General features: G+C 41.1%; 1 protein-coding gene across 5 annotated transcripts in view; it reads left to right on the top strand.

The window, feature by feature from the left end:
• Positions 1–17,206, top strand: part of SLC4A11 (solute carrier family 4 member 11) — a 153,214-nt gene that overhangs the window by 54,798 nt on the left and 81,210 nt on the right. For 3 of the 5 annotated variants that reach the window (XM_074951934.1, XM_074951931.1, XM_074951935.1), the window contains exons 4-6: positions 10,035–10,081; positions 14,303–14,534; positions 16,454–16,535. In XM_074951934.1, coding sequence (XP_074808035.1) covers positions 10,035–10,081; positions 14,303–14,534; positions 16,454–16,535 — 361 coding nt within the window. The remainder of the gene's footprint in view (positions 1–10,034; positions 10,082–14,302; positions 14,535–16,453; positions 16,536–17,206) is intronic. The other 2 variants (XM_074951936.1, XM_074951932.1) reach the window with 1 other exon arrangement.

The following is a 17,206-nucleotide window of genomic DNA, read 5'->3' as shown; positions in this document are numbered from 1 at the left end:
GCAGGGGGTTGGACTAGATGACCTCCTGAGGTCCCTTCCAACCCTGATATTCTGTGATTCTATGTCCAGGAGACAAGATTGCAGTAACTATTAAGTTATGTATATAAACTAGTCTCCTCTATTGGGTGCTCATCCTGTGCAAATTCTAGATTGCAGATTCTTTGGGGGCAAGGATCTTATATACCTGATATTCTGTATGTGTTTCAGTCAGGGTCCAGACACCCCAATTGGAGAACAGGGTGTCTGAACCCCAAAGCATAAGCAGTTGAATCAACTGGTGGTATACAATGTTGTGTATGAAAACATGTGGAGTAAGATCTTTTATGAAAGCCTGTAATGCTCTGAACATGTGGTTATGAATTTGTGTATTTGAGTAGGTATAAAACGGTGCTCATAATTTGTGCTGCTACATTCAGCTCCTCCACACAACAGGGCGGTCATCAGCCAGGTTGGGGAGGAGCAGTATCCCCAGACAGATGAGACTAGCTCCAAACCCCTAGCATTGTATAACCCAGGAAGAGACAAATGGTTGGCCATTAGGGTTAATGGGAAACCACTGTGCTAGATTTCCCCACCCTAAGCAACCATGAGTCACCATGCCAGGAGAAAAGAAAAGCCGGGAGGGAGCCCTTAAAAAGAAACTGAAGTTTTCATTCTGAGGGGTAGCCTCTAAGCAGGTAGCTGTCGGTGAAATGCTGGATGCTGTCTATGACAGTGTATTCTGGGAAAACTGCTCAGTGATAACAGGCAACTTTTATATTAGACTAATTCCCTTTTCTAATATAAGTGTAAAGCCTGAAGTTGGGTTTTTATGTTTGTTTTTTGTGTGTGTAGTTTGAATGCATTTGCTTTTTCTTATGATTTCATCTCTGAATCTGTGATTTTTCTATTAAACACACTTTTTGTTAATTTTTACCTTAAGCAGGTCTCTGTGTGTGTCAAAGTAAGCTGGTGTCTGGGGGGCTGGTTTCACGCCTTCGGAGGGTGGTGGTGGTGATGAACCAGAGGGGAAAAGTTGGAGTGTCTGTTAGTCAAGAACTCAGGAAGGATGGATTTGGGGAGACTTGAGAGCAGCAGGACTGTTGGGGGTCACCCTGCAAGGAAAAGTGGGCTGGTGAGAGCCAGGGTGAAACTTTATGCTTGGGGGCTGTTTATTGGTGTCCTGGCTCTGAGCCATGGCAGCATTAAGGCATCCAAAGTTACAAGTGAAGAGGTGACAAACTCCTTACTGCTCTGGGCAATCCCCAGAACATCAGATTAAGGCACCCACCCCACTTTCAGTCTAGTACAAATAATAAGCACTTGTAAAAGTACCAAGAGCCATTGGGGATAGGAGCTTGAAAGAAGTATAAACTAATAGAGTAGAATTATGGACCTGGTGACAGCTCTGCTATGAACCTTTCTAGTTAATAACCTCATGTAATGGACATACAACTCAGTACATTCATAATTAGATACTCTTTGCTATAATTTTATTTTAAAATATCTTTGCGTGGGATTAAACAATGTTGAGCAACAGGGCATAGCATGGGCCATAAAATTATGGCAACTAATTTACTATTGTCATATAATTCTGTACCATAGGGAATGGTGTAGCAAAAAAATAGAATATACATTTCAAAAAAAACCCCTCATTTTTAGCTAGCCCGGTCATTACTGTCTAAACCAGCTTTCACCCATAGCCTAAATCAGTCTAGGTGCCCAGATACTAAAGGTTGGCTCAGTTTTGGCACTTGGGTCACTGAACCTGTTCACATACATGTGTGTTGTTTCCTTGTGGTTGCTGGAGAGCCCCCAATATAACTCGTTCTTCAGCCCCTGGTATTATTTGAATATTGGATGCTATCGTCTTTGGCAGAGGTAGATAGGCTGTACTGTTGAATGGCTGTGTTTGTTTATGGTAGGAAGGACTTGGGGTGATTACAAGTACTTGCTTATGTCTGCCTGGGGCCTTGCCATTGCTCATCGTGTAGACAAGGTTTTTTGGGAAGGTTCGGGGGAGGGGGTGATCTTCAGGCTGAATAAAAGAACAATCTCAGCAAAGCTGTTACCCTTTAGGATACTCTGGTTCTTAAAAACTTTTTTGGGAGATGGAAAAGTGGGGAAAGGTTCAGACAAGGAGCTGGTGGTGGTGGTGGTGGTAAGGAAGTCTGTGAGGGGTTTGCAGCGGAGGCTATACAGGGTTGGCAAGATCTCCTATAGGCTTGTTTTCAAGACTCACTTTAATATTTGCAAACATAAAAGCACAGGAGTTTACAATGTACTTACATCTCTGGGTAGAAATGCACAATAAACACAAAGAAATGCCCTTCTTACCTGCCTTCTATATAGGCCTCTGTAGCAATTCTGCCCCAGTCCAAGCCATTCCTCCTCTCCCCACTTTCCCTCTCTGATCTCCCATGTGGGGAGCAGTCTGTCCTCCACAGGATTAGCACCCCCTTTCTGCTCTGTATCCAAGCGTTGCAGGTCCCAACAGAGCTTTCACCCTTGTGGAATTAGACTCTTGCATTGTTCCCTGCAACCCCATGCTACAGAGGCCAAAATAGTGGATCAAAGTAGGCAAAAAATGCCCAGGGAAAAAGGAGAACTCAAACCAGAGCGATCCATTCAGTTGGAGGTTCATGAGCCTCATGGCTCTAGTTGCTATCATTTTATAATCTGTTTGCAAACTGTACATTTCATAACTGCAAATACTTATTTATGCCCCTGACTGCAACAAGGAGACTGAATGTTTGTGCTTGAAAGTTGAAGGGAAAAAATTCCTGGTTATTAGTGACTGGTGAAAAATCAATCTGAAGGAAGGATGTGGCTTTGTTAGAAATAATAATGGAACACAATTTACACTTCACAAGAAATTATAAAGATTGTTCCACCCTCTAGACAATAGACCATTCCTAGATACCGAGAGCCAACAGTTTCCTGTAATACACTCCAGAGACACACGCGCGTGCACACACTCGCCTGCTGCTTTACTAGCAAAACACAGCTTTCCAGCATGCTGTCAGGCCCCTGTTAAGATAATTTTTTTTTTTAAAAAGGGGATGGGGAACGCTGTGGTGGCGCCAAGGAATTCCAGGGAGAGTAGTGGCCAGAGACAAGTGGTCTGGGCCTGACTGGGTATCCTTCTACACACAATAGTCACATTTCCTCACATGAATACCAAAGGCCTTTTTATGTCTACTGGCACAATGCTGACCCAGGGATTACATCTGATAACTCCTATTTTAGAAGTGTGATGTCAGTGTGGGATGTTGGGCTCTTAGGGTTTCCTATACTATAATGGAAAGTGGATACACCAATTGTGTTGTCACATTGTGGAGAGGGCTGGCTTCCCTTCGAGCTTCCTGATCAAGGTATTTTCAAAGCACTGTTTACAAACTTAAGCCCCACACACACACCCTCTTTTTGTGCCTAAGGCAAGCATTTATACAAGAGGTATGTGCTAATTCTAGCTCCTTCACAGTGGATTTGCTTTGGAGGCGGCTGGGAGCCCAGATGTATTCGTGAGAGGTTTCTTTAGTGCCCTATTTGAGCCGATTACCATTTTAAATGGAGTATTTTCCAGCACAAGGGTTAGGGCCAGATCAATAGACGATTTTTCTTGCAAGTATCAGAACCTGTTATTTCAAGAGAATCGGCTCTGCATAGTGACTTGTGTCTGAACGTTTCAGTTAATAACAGGAGTGGGGTGGTGTCTTTCTCTAGTCACAAGTACCTTTGTGCTTTTTCCCCTCTCCCGCACCTTCTATGAGAGAAACTTCCAGTCAGAACTGATCAAGCCAACACCTTACTCACCGTCCAGTTTTCCCTCAAAACTAACAGCTAGACAGACAGTGAGCTGTGTTCACCTGGCTAAGAACTAAGCACATCCCATTAGATTTGTTACCCTGCTACCTTCCCCCACCCCCAAGCTCACTTGTTTCTCTCATTCACTCGTTATGGCTCTTAAATTGTAAGCTATTTGGGGGCAGGGTCATTGCTTATGTCAGAGGTTCTCAAACTGGGGTCCGTGGATAGTTCTAAAGTGCGCGCCCAGGCGGCCCACCTAATTAGTGGAACGGGAGTGGCTCCACTAATTAGGTGCCTGGACCCTGGAGAAGATGCATGTGCTAGGTGAGGTGATGGCCTTGGGGGGAACAGGGGGTAGGTGGGAGGAGGCAGTGGGGTGAGAAGAGGGGGTGGAGGGAATTTGGGATGTGCAGGGCTGCGGAGGCCAGAGAAAAAAGGTGGCTTCCCCAGCTCCAGGGCTGCGGCTGCCGGGGAGAGACCCCCCCACTTCCCAGCCTCAGCTCGGGGGCTGTGGTGGCAGGGGAGAGAGGGCACATCCATCGCATTAGAAAGGTTAGACTAGTGATATTAAAATATCAGTTGTGTGCTTTTATTTCTAAAACAAAAGAACGTTTTTTAAGGGTTTTTTTTAATATAGCGCTTCTATCCAAAGTGCTTTACAACAGTTAGCTAACGGTACACACGACATTTGGAAAGCTAATGTACTCAGTGCTTTTTTTTTTTTGCCTCTGTCTTCACGAACAAGGTCAGCTCCCAGACTACTGCACTGGGCAGAACAACATGGGGAGGAGGTGAACAGCCCTCTGTGGAGAAAGAAGTGGTTTGGGTCTTTTTAGAAAAGCTGGACGAGCACAAGTCCATGGGGCCGGATGCGTTGCATCCGAGAGTGCTGAAGGAGTTGGTGGATGCAGTTGCAGAGCCATTGGCCATTATCTTTGAAAACTCACGGCGATCAAAGGAGGTCCCGGATGACTGGAAAAAGGCTAATGTAGTGCCCATCTTTAAAAAAGGGATGAAGGAGGATCCGGGGAACTATAGGCCAGTCAGCCTCACCTCAGTCCCTTGAAAAATCATGGAGCAGGTCCTCAAGAAATCAATTATGAAGCACTTAGAGGAGAGGAAAGTGATCAGGAACAGTCACATGGATTCACCAAGGGCAAGTCATGCCTGACTAACCTAATTGCCTTCTATGGTGAGATTACTGGCTCCCGGAATAGTTTGTCAGAGTTGGCAACCCTACTAGGGGGCTCTGATTTTATTTGGGGTTTAAATCCTCAAACTCATTTTTTCTCCCCAATGCCCAATCCAAATGTCACAATTAGAGTTACACTGGGGGTGGGAGGGAGAAGTTCTTGTGAAGCTGACTGCCTTTATCCCTTGTCCATTTGCTGCTGTTAGTGCACCACTGAAAACCTGAACCTCTGTCTTCCTGATTTCTAATGCTGGCTGTCGACCAGCTTGCAAATGAAAGGCCCTCAGCTAAGTCATGGAGTGAATAATCATGGCTAACAGCAAAGCAGAAGAGCTGTTTGAGTGCCCCTTTCAAGAACAGTGGCGTGAGTTGAGTTCCTGTCACCGCTCACAGTGCCCCCACAAAAGTGTTGTCTACAAACTACAAAATGGTGGGATGGCCGTTGGTGCTGCAGTCCAGGGTTCATGCCACCTCTGTTAGAAATGTGTTTTAACTTGTTTGAGTCCTTGCGGGGCGGGGGGAAATCGCCAGCCCTGATGCAGAATGCAGCTTTTGTCTAAGTGCCCAAACATTATCGCTTCAAAAACTGAAAATAAGACTTTTAACTAGAAAATAATGAAATTGCTCTTATTTTGCTCAACTTTATTAGCTGGAGTTGACTTATTTTATTATGCTAGCACGTGGAGGAGTCTATCAGGTTCTGGACCCTTTTGCTGTGGCTGCTGTACTAAAAAGCCAGTTCCTTCCCCAAAGATCTTAAAATCTTAGAGTGGGTCTACATACAACTTGTGCACTGTCCCTTAATGTGGAGACATCCCAAAAACGTGTGGTTGTGATTTTTGCAGACCCCAAAGGCTAGTCCTGGGGGCATAGTAGGGGGTAGGAAATTTGAGTAAATGAATAGCTTTAGAGAAAGCGAGTGACAAGCATGCGACAAGCTTTCAAACCTATCATTCATTTTGAATGAGTTTGTTTTCAAGGCTGCCTTTGCATGGGAAAATTCTAGCAGTTCCTTTTTAAAAACGAAATCGGAAACTTTCTTTTGCATTTCCAGGTTGTCCCGATCATGGGAGGTTAGCAGGTTATGCGGAGAAAACTTTGCCTTCAGGTGCATAGAGTAAATGTCACAATAAACATCAAATCATCCTATTTATAGGTTTCAGAGTAGCAGCTGTGTTAGTCTGTATTCGCAAAAAGAAAAGGAGGACTTGTGGTACCTTAGAGACTAACCAATTTATTTGAACTGAAGCTTTCGTGAGCTACAGCTCACTTCATCGGATGCTGTAGCTCACGAAAGCTTATGCTCAAATAAATTGGTTAGTTTCTAAGGTGCCACAAGTCCTCCTTTTTGCATACTATTTATGAATCTTTGTCACATCAGACCCATTCTTGTTAAGCTACAGAAGCTAACCTGTCCTATTAAAGTCTGCTTGCCACTGCTGAGGGTTGGAAAGAGACTTTGTCCTAGGTACTAGATAATACTATAACAAAAGGAGAAAAGCGATGGTGCTCTGCTAGAAATTCTGAATGCCCATATGCAAAGCCACAAGTGCGAATTCAACATGGTGCAATTTGTCACGGTCACGGTAATAGTATTTTAAACTCCCGATGAACTTCTCAAGGCTAATCTGAGCAAACCAGTAGGCGTGTTGAATATCATACAGATCATAATGTGTGATACCTAAGCACAGGTTCTGATGTACGTCTGGGGTTTATTTGCTGATTTGTATTAATTAATTTTATAAAAATCTCCGGACAAACTGGAGTATAGTTTAACAAATGCAAAGTTGGAATCCTTGTACCATTATTAGTTTCTGTTTGCTACATGCAGAGATAGGTAGAGGTAATGAAAGTACTATATTTATTAGATTTTTCTAACAGATTTTCAAACCACATTCTTGTTCGGGATTTTTAAAATTTTATTTTCAGCAAGGAGGAGCATAAAAAATAGAAATGAAAATACAAAATGACCGTGGTATATTTTTTTTATTCTTAAATATTTTCTAAAATTCTATTTTCCCCCCCATCCTCCTGTTTTTTGTATGAAATTATTTTATGTAACTGCCTCCAGCTGTTCAGATTAGTTCTGTGTTTGATGCGTTCTGTCTAGCTCTAATTCTATGCTGTGTCTGCTCAGTCTGTTTACCGAGATATCCATCACTGGGGTATCTAAGCACCAAGAGCCAGTAATCCAAGAAAACACACAAAGACAAAGGCCACTAAGAAGCTCCTGCAACACATGTGCCCCAGTGTGTTAGCTATGTTCATTCAGTATCAGAGTCAAGAATTCCGCTCGCTCAGGACAGTGTTATTAACAAGGAAGACTTGCATGATATGCTTCCTTTCCTGGGAAAGAATCCAAGCTGTGTGCTTGGATACTGTGATGAATGAGGCTCCAGGCCTTATAAAACTTCCATACATTCCTTAGGATATTTGATGAGAAGTTTAAATGGCCCTGGTCCAGAAGATGTAATCAGAGATGCTTTTGATGATGAAGCAAAAGAGTTCATTCAAGAAGATTACTTGAGAGAATTGCTGATGGTAATTGGACTGGTTTACTGCTGAGTTAGTAGATGAGCTGAACAGAGGGTCATGAAGTGACAAAGGGTAACTTCAATTATATTAGATTCATGCACATCCTTAAGGATGGAGCAAAGGACAGACTGCAGATAATCAAACACCGATAGATATATTTTATTTTGAGTCTCACTTCATTTCTTTGGGTGTTTTTTTTTGTTTTGTTTTGTTTTGTTTTTTTTAACCGGAGCCGCCAATTGCATGCTTTCAGCTTTTGCATTCCTCTCTGTTTTTACTGATTCCAGGTCTCTCTAGCACACTTCTACCTGTGTAATTAGACTGTCAGTGGAGGGTATTGTAAAGGGAAAGCATTTGGGAATAATGAAGAGCGAATATAAAAGCCTACGGAAACTGCTCATTTTTTCTGGTCACTGGATAGCTTACCTTTTTATACTACATATCATTTTTAAGTAAAGATGACTTATAAATCAAATATTCCTGGCAAAGACATTTTAACAATCATAACTTTCATATGGGGACTTGCATAATCTATAACACTTCAAAGTTAATTCCACTTTAATAACTAGTTGATTGATGAAAGAAATGGGTGTAGCCTCTGCACTCCGAGAGTTTCTATGGTAAATAGTAGTTATGACATCTGAACTGCCTTATAATATTTCACTGTGCTTAAAGGGGTGCATGTGCGGGCTTGTCTTCCCTGTAGAGTTAACTTGAGTTGTAAACTCACGTGTTGCCCCAACTCGAGGTCCATCCACACACACTAAACCTTAACTCAAGTGTGGGAGTGCTTTTAACTTGAGGGGAATATAGGCTAAAGCTCAATTGTGCACAACTTGTCAGCTGCTAATAAAACCATTCTGTGCACCGAGCCATTCGCTTTCTGTAGCTCCAGTGTTCCACAGAGTGGCAGCTCTCTCTAGCGTGTGGATAACTCAAGTTAACTCTACAGTGAAGACATAGCCTGTATGTCTGATGGACCCCACTGCTCGTGTCAATCAGGTTTATTTCCACTGAAGATCATGGAGTTAAGCAGAGCACCAGTTGAGGACGTGGCTGGTAAATGAGAGGGGGGAGTGGATCAAAAATATTTTGCATATAAAAATAAGATAATAGAAGCAGTTCAGCCATTTAAAGATGTGGTTTTAAAAACAGCCAATTTAGAAAAGATTACTAGCTTTTAATGGCCCTGATTGCAGTCTACGCAGTCACGGCTCCACATATAGAAGTTCTCTTGCACTTTTGCTACTTCAACAAAGACGTGTTCCGTATTTCCATTGAACTCTGTGGCAGTGTGGAAGAGTTGTTTCTGCATTTTCACTGTATTTTGTGTCCTAAAACAATAAAGTACTGAAAATACAGTGGTGCTTTTGGTACTGTGAAGAAGAAAGGAGGAATTTTTAACAGAAGTGCAATCCCGATAGATATGAATTCAGACCTCTGAAATATAGGGCAGACATTTTTTCCACTGGCCATTCAACTGTCTTTGGTTAACATACAAGGGAAATTACTTATTACTTGGTACACAAGAAGTAAATACTTTTTTTTATTTATTTTTAATACTACAGTACAAATGTATGGAGGCCTAGAGTATTTCCTACTTCATGCCAAGAGCTATAGATATGCAAAATTTTCTTGATTGATTATTAATTTATTTTGCTGTTTGGAGAGGATTGAGAGTAGGAATTTCCTATGCTTTGCTTTTCAGTTCTCCATAATTTAGGTAACAAATTAAAAATCGCTTTAATATATATTGTGTGGCTAGCAAACAGAGGTAGGAATTTAGAATACAGAATCTCATTAAAATAACTTTCTCAGTGCCTTTTTAGATGTTCATAAGTTTCCTATCACTTTGGTATCTAATGCGTGTAATATTACACACAAAATAAGTCTACAAAAACTCCAAAAATAGTTTGCAGTGCTTGGTCTTGTCAAGGTAATGCCATAAAGTTCGATCCTTTACAAGTTGGTGGTGGTGGTGTTTTCCCATCCTGTCTCCAAGTCATCATGTCACTTAGTCTGTCAGAACTGCTCCCAAAGTGGGAGTTTTTTGCATTAATTACTGTGAATGCATGGTTGGATTCTAAATGAGGAAATATTCTTGATCCTTTGAAATATTTTGTCAGTAACCCTGAATGAGAGACAGATGCATGGGATACAGTTACATATTTTACTTACTGGATTGGGGATTAGGTGAAAATAATCTTGTCACTAATGGAAAAAATCATATTTTTGCAGAACCTTGAAGCATTTTGCTGACTTATTTCCATTTTTTTTGTTGATTTCAATAGTAAAGAAAATTTCTGCACACTGAATAGCTCTTTTGTTGCTGCAGTCACAAATTTGTCTGCAAAGGTTATTAAATGTTGCCAATGTCAGACCAAAAAGCTTCATTTGTCAGCAGAATGATAAACTTTCACCTTACATTATATTGTAGCATATTTGCAAAGCTTTCATTTGATGCCTGTTGCTTGTCAGATACCTATGATTGTAATGTTTTTCTCAAATTCTTTTCCAGTAGAAAGTGAAAGTGCTGGCTGTGTTTTATTACATACATCTAGAAAGGTAAGTAGCAGTTCTGTTTACCTGGTTAATCCTTTTTAACTCGCTCCTGTAAATCATAACACGTTAATAGAAAAAGTAAGGTTGATCATTTCTTCTTTCTGGCCTAATCAGAAGACATTTAAATGCCTTGCTCTCTCAGAATACCTTTGTTTCTATTTACCTCCAAAAAGTCATGTACTGTCCTCCTTTTCCAAACACAATTTCTTTTGCCATCAACATTTAATATCCTTCTTATTGGGCCATATTAATTCATCGCTTGCTCTCATGAAACTGCCTGAAAGGTGGTCCACGCCTACACACAGCAGTACAGTCTCCTTAGCTTGCCTCAGACTTAAAAACAAAAGCACCCAATAGACATTGTAACTGTGTGATTCAGTTTCCTGTTTATCCCAGCTAATCAGATCTGCCTTCAGGAGGTTCAGCGGGAGTGAACTCCCTTGAAGCAGTGTAGCCAAAGAGGATTATTGTCGAATAATGTTTATTTTGCACTTAGTTATGAGGCCATAACACATTAGTGCCAACAGAGAAATGAAAAAATTCATATAGAAACCGCATTACTGCAAACAATTTTAATAAATAGGTAAATCAACCAGAAAGCGTGTTGCAAGGGAAATGGAAACTTACCCAATATCACTTACAATCTAGAATCTTGGCAATCCGGTGGGATCTGGAAACTGAGAGAGAGAGAGACGGTCTAAATTTGTGGTGTTCCTTTAAATCTTCTTGACTCATTCCCCAATTTCCCACCTGCCCACGAGCTCTGAAGTAAGACTCGCTAGCCCTTCAAAACCCAATAGGTTACGTGAATATAATTATTAAACCTATTAATTTTGGGCCAGATTTTGAAGTTTGTGTTCTTTATGTGCAGAAAGCTGTATTTAGACACTTAAGTGCCTGTTTTAGGCACTTAAATGCTGATTTAGGTGCTTGAAACCATATCCATGTTTAGGCACTCTAATTTAGCATTTACATACCTAAAATGGGTATTTAGATGCCTAACTTCAGGCACCCATGTTTGGAAATTGGTTTAAATGGTTTAAGATTTCCCCTCTCCACACAAAAACCCAAAAATGTTTTGGGTGGTAAACAGAATAAAACAAATAGTCTCTTAAAACACAAACTATAACCACAAAAGAGAGTTTCTTTTTAGAAAGAAGAAATAAAAGGAAGGCAGCAGTGAATATGTAGCAGTTTGCTTTTTGAATTGAAAGATATAGCTCACTTATTTGTATACAGGTAGCACTTAAAGGATTTTAGGGCATAATTACCATTATTTATTATTCAATCTGTCATATCTACTTTGGCCAGAATTAGCTAAGGATTCTGTAGCCAATTTGCTTGACCCCAGAGGAGGACTGGTTCAGAGGCCTTGTGATGATGTGCTCAGATGGGACGGTGTAAGAGACATAGAGGCACCTAGACCAATGGTTCTCAACCTATTTATCATTGAGGGCTGCACATGCAGTTCTCCATGTTTTAAGGGGGCAGAGGGTGCATCCACACAATATATAGACTACATGTGTGGCCCTGAGGATGTCACATGGGCTGAGAACTACTGACCTAGAGAGAGTGAATGTATTTCTCTCCCCCCTACCCTTTTTTTTTTTTTAACTGCATTCTCACTTTTGTTCGGTATTTGCTTCCTTCACTGTGAATGCCGGAGTAGTCCGCACTCAAAGCATCTTGCAAGTCACGGGCCACCACGTTATTTGGGTAGGGGTGAGGAGTTGCTTTTCTGCCATTCTCCCACACTAACCCTTCTCTGCAGCCCCAAAGTCCCCAGGTAGAACGCATTCAGAGCTGTCACCGTCTTGTTTTCTGAAAGACACTGCTGTCCTTCAGGGCACCCTTCCCCGGCCAGCCACCTGCCATGCTGGCTGAATGTGTGCCTCCTTACCCACCAATCGGGAGCAGGCAGAGTTGGCTTAATTTCTTTTTTTGACAGAGGTGATGCGAGTGCCACTGTCCTCTACTAAAGTCTCCTTCTCTGCGGCTGGAACCCTCCTTCTCTTTGTATAGCCCAAAGACAAGAGAACGCCCGAAGGCAGTGGATGGAGGGGTAGCAGTGCAATGGGAGAGGGGGGTTGGGAGACCCACAAAAGGGCATAAAGAAGAGGAAATGTGATATGTTGTGACCTTTTTGACTGGGGGCATGTGGCGCCCCTGCCGTGACTCTTGGTGAGTCATTTAAAGACTGGCCACTTTTCACTGAGGTGAATTCCAAAGCCTTGTACCTGCTAGAATGCACAGGCAGATTCCGATCTCCCCTGGGACAGGTGATGGCATCACAGATAGCTACAGCAGAGCAGCATTTCCTTATGCTCTTGTAGGTGTTCTGCCATCAGCTACTGGCAGGGAAAATCAGAACGCTGAATGTGTCTTCTCAGCAGGTATGTCAAGAAAGAACTGATCTTTTTTTCCAAATTTTTTTTTTTTTTTTAAATCTCTCTCTGGTCCAAGTTGCATGCGGAGCATTGATCACTACTAGCTGTTGTCTGTCATTCAAATCTGCGAGTATATTGCAGTGATTTTTAAAGAAGAATTAAATTCTTAATGCTTGCTTTCCAGTTGAATAAGTTACAGCTTTAGACTGGATACTTGTCATCTTGCTATTGAAGTGTTTTCAATTCAGCCCGTTCTCTGGAATGGACCAATGCCTTTGCTTTTTTCTCTATTGAGGCATATTTTAGTATCCAGTCTTGGACAGTGGCTCATGGCAGATACATGAGAAGAGTACATAAATTCCTATAATACAGCTATTCGTGTAGTCCTCTACCATCTACAGAGAGGAAATACTTCTTGCCTCCAGCTGGTGATCATCTTATGTACTGTAAGCATGAGAATCAAAGAAGCCAAACATATTGTTGGCAGGATTTGAACCTGCTTATGAGAACCCCAATCAATTGAGTGAATTGCCTGAAGCAACCTCGACAATGGGAAAACTAGGAAATAATGCTCCTGAGAGTAAATTTTTGGAACACGTTTTTGAAACTTTCTTGCAGCATTTGTGAGCAGATGTAATCACCAAAGCAGCAGTAGCCCAACAGATAAAACTCCTTTTGGGCCTGGTTGATAATCCATATTTATTGTTGTTGGCTGTGGAGCCATGGATATCACTTGTGAAGGGGGAAAGCAATTTTAATTATGTTCTTTCATTCCTGTAAACACAACACATTCAAAGACTCTTTGTTTCCCTCTTACAATGAAGACAACTTGGTTTTTGCAATGTTGTAATTGCACTTCAGGAGTATAAAGAATTATTTTTTCTTCCTCTTATAACCACTGTCTTGTTATGAGGCTTTTTCAGTTTTCATTAGGAAGATTCCAGCATAAAGCATCCCATTGTGACTTACACATTCTCTGTCTAAATTATTCTATGTAAGAAATTGATTGATGCAAAGTAAAACAGTGTTCATTGCAATGGATGTGTTGCTTGTACTGACAACTTGATAATTAAAGTCATTAGTAAAATGTTACTTACACGTTGATTAAGCTATACATGGAAAAGGAAAAGAGGTTGCATTTGTCATGTATGAGACAAATGTGGACCCCCAACAATAAGGATATAGGGTAACATTTTTGAAAGTGCTCAAGTCACTTTTTCAAAGGTGACTTAGGAGCCTAAATCTGATTGATTTACGATCAGATTTAGACTCCTATAGGCCTAAATCACTCTTTGAAAATGGGACTTAGGAACCTTAACCATTCATTTAGCACTAGTATTTAAAATTTGTATTTTTATATATGTCCTTTTGCCAGAACTTTGCCTGAAGCACCAGTAGAATTGTAAATGTATTGCAGTATCTATTTGATTGTGTACATACTGTGGTCTGATTATTTTTTTCTTTTAACAAGCACCCGCAATTTCCACTGACGTGAGCTGGAACTGCAGGTCCTTAGTTCAATGATAACTGAATTATTTAACTAACAAAAAGTAACTTACGGAGTTATCACAGTGCTGCTGCTCGGCTGTGGTCAAGCCTGGCTGTGTTCTCAGTCTCCGTCTCTATGACTTTCCTGTCTTGTGAGTGGGATTCTGTGGAACTCCTACTGTCCCGTGGGATGTGTGGCACAAAATCTTCAGATCTGTGTCAGTTTTACAGCCCGAACAAACTGCATATGTGTGGCTAACTATACAGGCGGTCAGGGTGCTCTAGTAGGTCATTGGTACGTACAGCGTGAGTATGAAACATCTAATGAGAGAACCTTTCCCTCACACAGTACCTGAAATTAAAGAATTTTGAGGAAGAAGTCAGAGCCCACCGTGACCTGGATGGGTTCCTGGCCAGAGCTATCATCATACTGGATGAGACAGCAACCTCCTTGGATGATGTCCTTCGAGAAATGCTGAAACACTTCGCTGAAGATTCTGATAACACGGAGCCAAGCTGCAACTTTGACAAAATAATGAGCACTTTATTCACCGATTCAGGAGCCCCCAGAGAAGGGAATGGTAACTACCTCTTCATTTATTGTAGCTGTGGAGTTTCTATCTGAGCTGCATGTTTTGACTCTTATGAACAACATCTAAATTGCTTTGTATCATTTTCATTATTGCTTATGAGTCTTGATATTCACTGCTCGTTCCCCGTGACCACACGCTCCTATGTTGTGTGTCATGCCGTTGGCAACATTTATATCTGAGTCATTTATTAATGTGGTAGCTGAGTTATCCCATGTTGTGTCTGTCTGAATTGTTAAGATACGTTTTATACTTAAACTGGAATATTGACTTTGTGTCTAAGTTAAGTCATCTTGGTTCAGTCTGAAGGGATGGGTCATCATCAGCACTGAAGTGCTCTTTGTATTTCATTACCCTTTGGTCTCGAATATTTCTCTTTCTGTAATTGAGCTTGTTTGTTTGTGGTGTTTGTTAGAGTCCCTTCGGGGCTGGTACCGCTTGCTCCCAGAAATACTCCGCTTTGCCATGGGAATCTCTCTAAACCTTAAATCACCCAACTTGACACATGCTTGTGAATTCCTCCATGGCTCCGCTGAAATTCTGCGTGGTTGCAAATATCTAACCAGTTGAGGAGACCTGGATAGAACTTCCCTTGGAGCCATTTAACATTGTTTCTTAGTCAAATGAAAACAACGAGGAGTCTGGAGCATATGTAGCTCTGCAGTTTCTCTTCATTTGCAAATTTAACATCATTAATTTGGGCTTGAATAGGGACTGGGAGTGGCTGGCTCACTACAAAAGCAATTTTCCCTCTCTTGGTATTGACACTGCCTCATCAATTATTGAGTGGACCACATCCACCCTCATTGAATTGGCCCTGTCAACACTGATTCTACACTTGTAAGGTAACTCGCTTCTCTTCATGTGTCAGTATGTTTATGCCTGCATCTGTAATTTTCGCTCCATGCATCTGAAGAAATGGGTTTTTTTACCCACGAAAGCTTATTCCCAAATAAATCTGTTAGCCTTTAAGGTGTTACCGGACTCCTCGTTGTTTTTGTGGATACAGACTAATACGGCTACCCCTCTGATACTTGACAATCAAATGAAAGTGACAGGAGGCAGTTCCTCTTCTCCAGAAATTCGGTGTGATGCCGTAGGAGCAACACTAGCTGGCCTTCGGCATAAGATGCTGGAGCCGTGATCAAATCGTACTCAACCATGTAACAGTACACGATCTGGAGGGCTGGGTGCCGGTGCCATTACCCATGAAACACTAGCAGAACGAAGATGCATTGATTGCAAGCATCCTTGTGCATTTTAGAATCTCTTCATTGAGAGTAAAATATTTACATGAATATACAAATGTGTGTTACTTAAAATACAGTGGTCCCACCTTTAAGTAATTTAATTAACAAATTTGACAAGACTCCTGAGTAGCACATAGGTTCCTGTAGGTTCCTGCTTTGGTTATTCCATGCTAAGCTTTCATTTGTTCATATATGTATAGCTATATGTAATACAGATTTTTCTGCCTCTTTTCAATGGCAAATGAGCATAAAGTTTTATAAATTGTTCCACAGAACAAGCAATGGGAATAAAATAGTCCGACCAAAGGATAAGATTTCCTCTTCTGATACTTGGAGTCCACTTAACCTTATTTTCTTTCTATAAGAGAGGTCTTCTAGCCTGACGCTGTCAGCTTCATTACGAAGAGAAGACCACTGCCACTCCAGGCTGTAAAATGTCTTTTAAGGACAGTATTTGAAAACATCAGGTTGAGTGTTTCTATCTTTTGTCCTTTTTTCATGTGCATCAATCCAATCAGCAGATAAGCGAATAAAAGTGCAGTATTCATGCCAGTGCTTTGACAGTGTTTTCCATCAGAACTCTGCACGAGTCTGCTTTGATGAGTAACAATTTCCAGTACATTTCTAAGTGTGTCTTTTTTTTTTTTTTTTTTTTTCTAGTTCACCTCCTATCCGATACAATTCAGGGGGTCACAGCAACCGTCACAGGGGTTCAATATCAACAGTCCTGGCTCTGTATCATGTAAGTACATCAGACTATTGGGAACCCTTCCTGGGCTGCTCAGAACCAGAAACATTTTTTCCTGTACAAAACAACATGTATTGCACTTTATAAATGAGAATTTACTCCCTTCTGCTCATGGACACATAATAATAATAATTAATAATAATTAATTAATTACTTTGCACTACCTCCCATCCAAGGGTCTTCAATTGCTTTTTCAAACATTAATGAATTCAACGTCTTAGCACTGATATGCTGTACTGTGAATGTTCCCCATTTTACAGATGGGGAAACGGAGACAGACAGTTTAAGTAATTAATGAAGGTTGCACAATATTTTTTACCTCTCTGTACGATATTAGACAAAATATTGCTGGAATACCGTGTCCAGTTCTGGTATGCACGTTTTTAAAAGGATATTGAGAAATTGGATGGGTTCATGGTCTGGAAAACATTTGTTACAATGAGACACTTGAGCAGCTCAATCTGTTTATCATATCTAAGAGATGAGTAAGAGACAGTTTCATCATTGTCTACCCATTACCTACCCAGAAGAAGGAGATCTGACTCCAAAGGGCTCTTTAATCTGTCAGGCAAAGGCATACGGAGACCAGCACCTAGAAGCTGAAGTGAGATACACATATTTAACAATGAGGGAATTAAATATTGACACAGAATATCAGGGGATGT

Source organism: Natator depressus, chromosome 4 (assembly GCF_965152275.1).
Source record: "Natator depressus isolate rNatDep1 chromosome 4, rNatDep2.hap1, whole genome shotgun sequence".
Lineage (NCBI taxonomy): Eukaryota > Metazoa > Chordata > Testudines > Cheloniidae > Natator > Natator depressus.
This window is presented reverse-complemented; position numbering and strand designations above follow the sequence as displayed.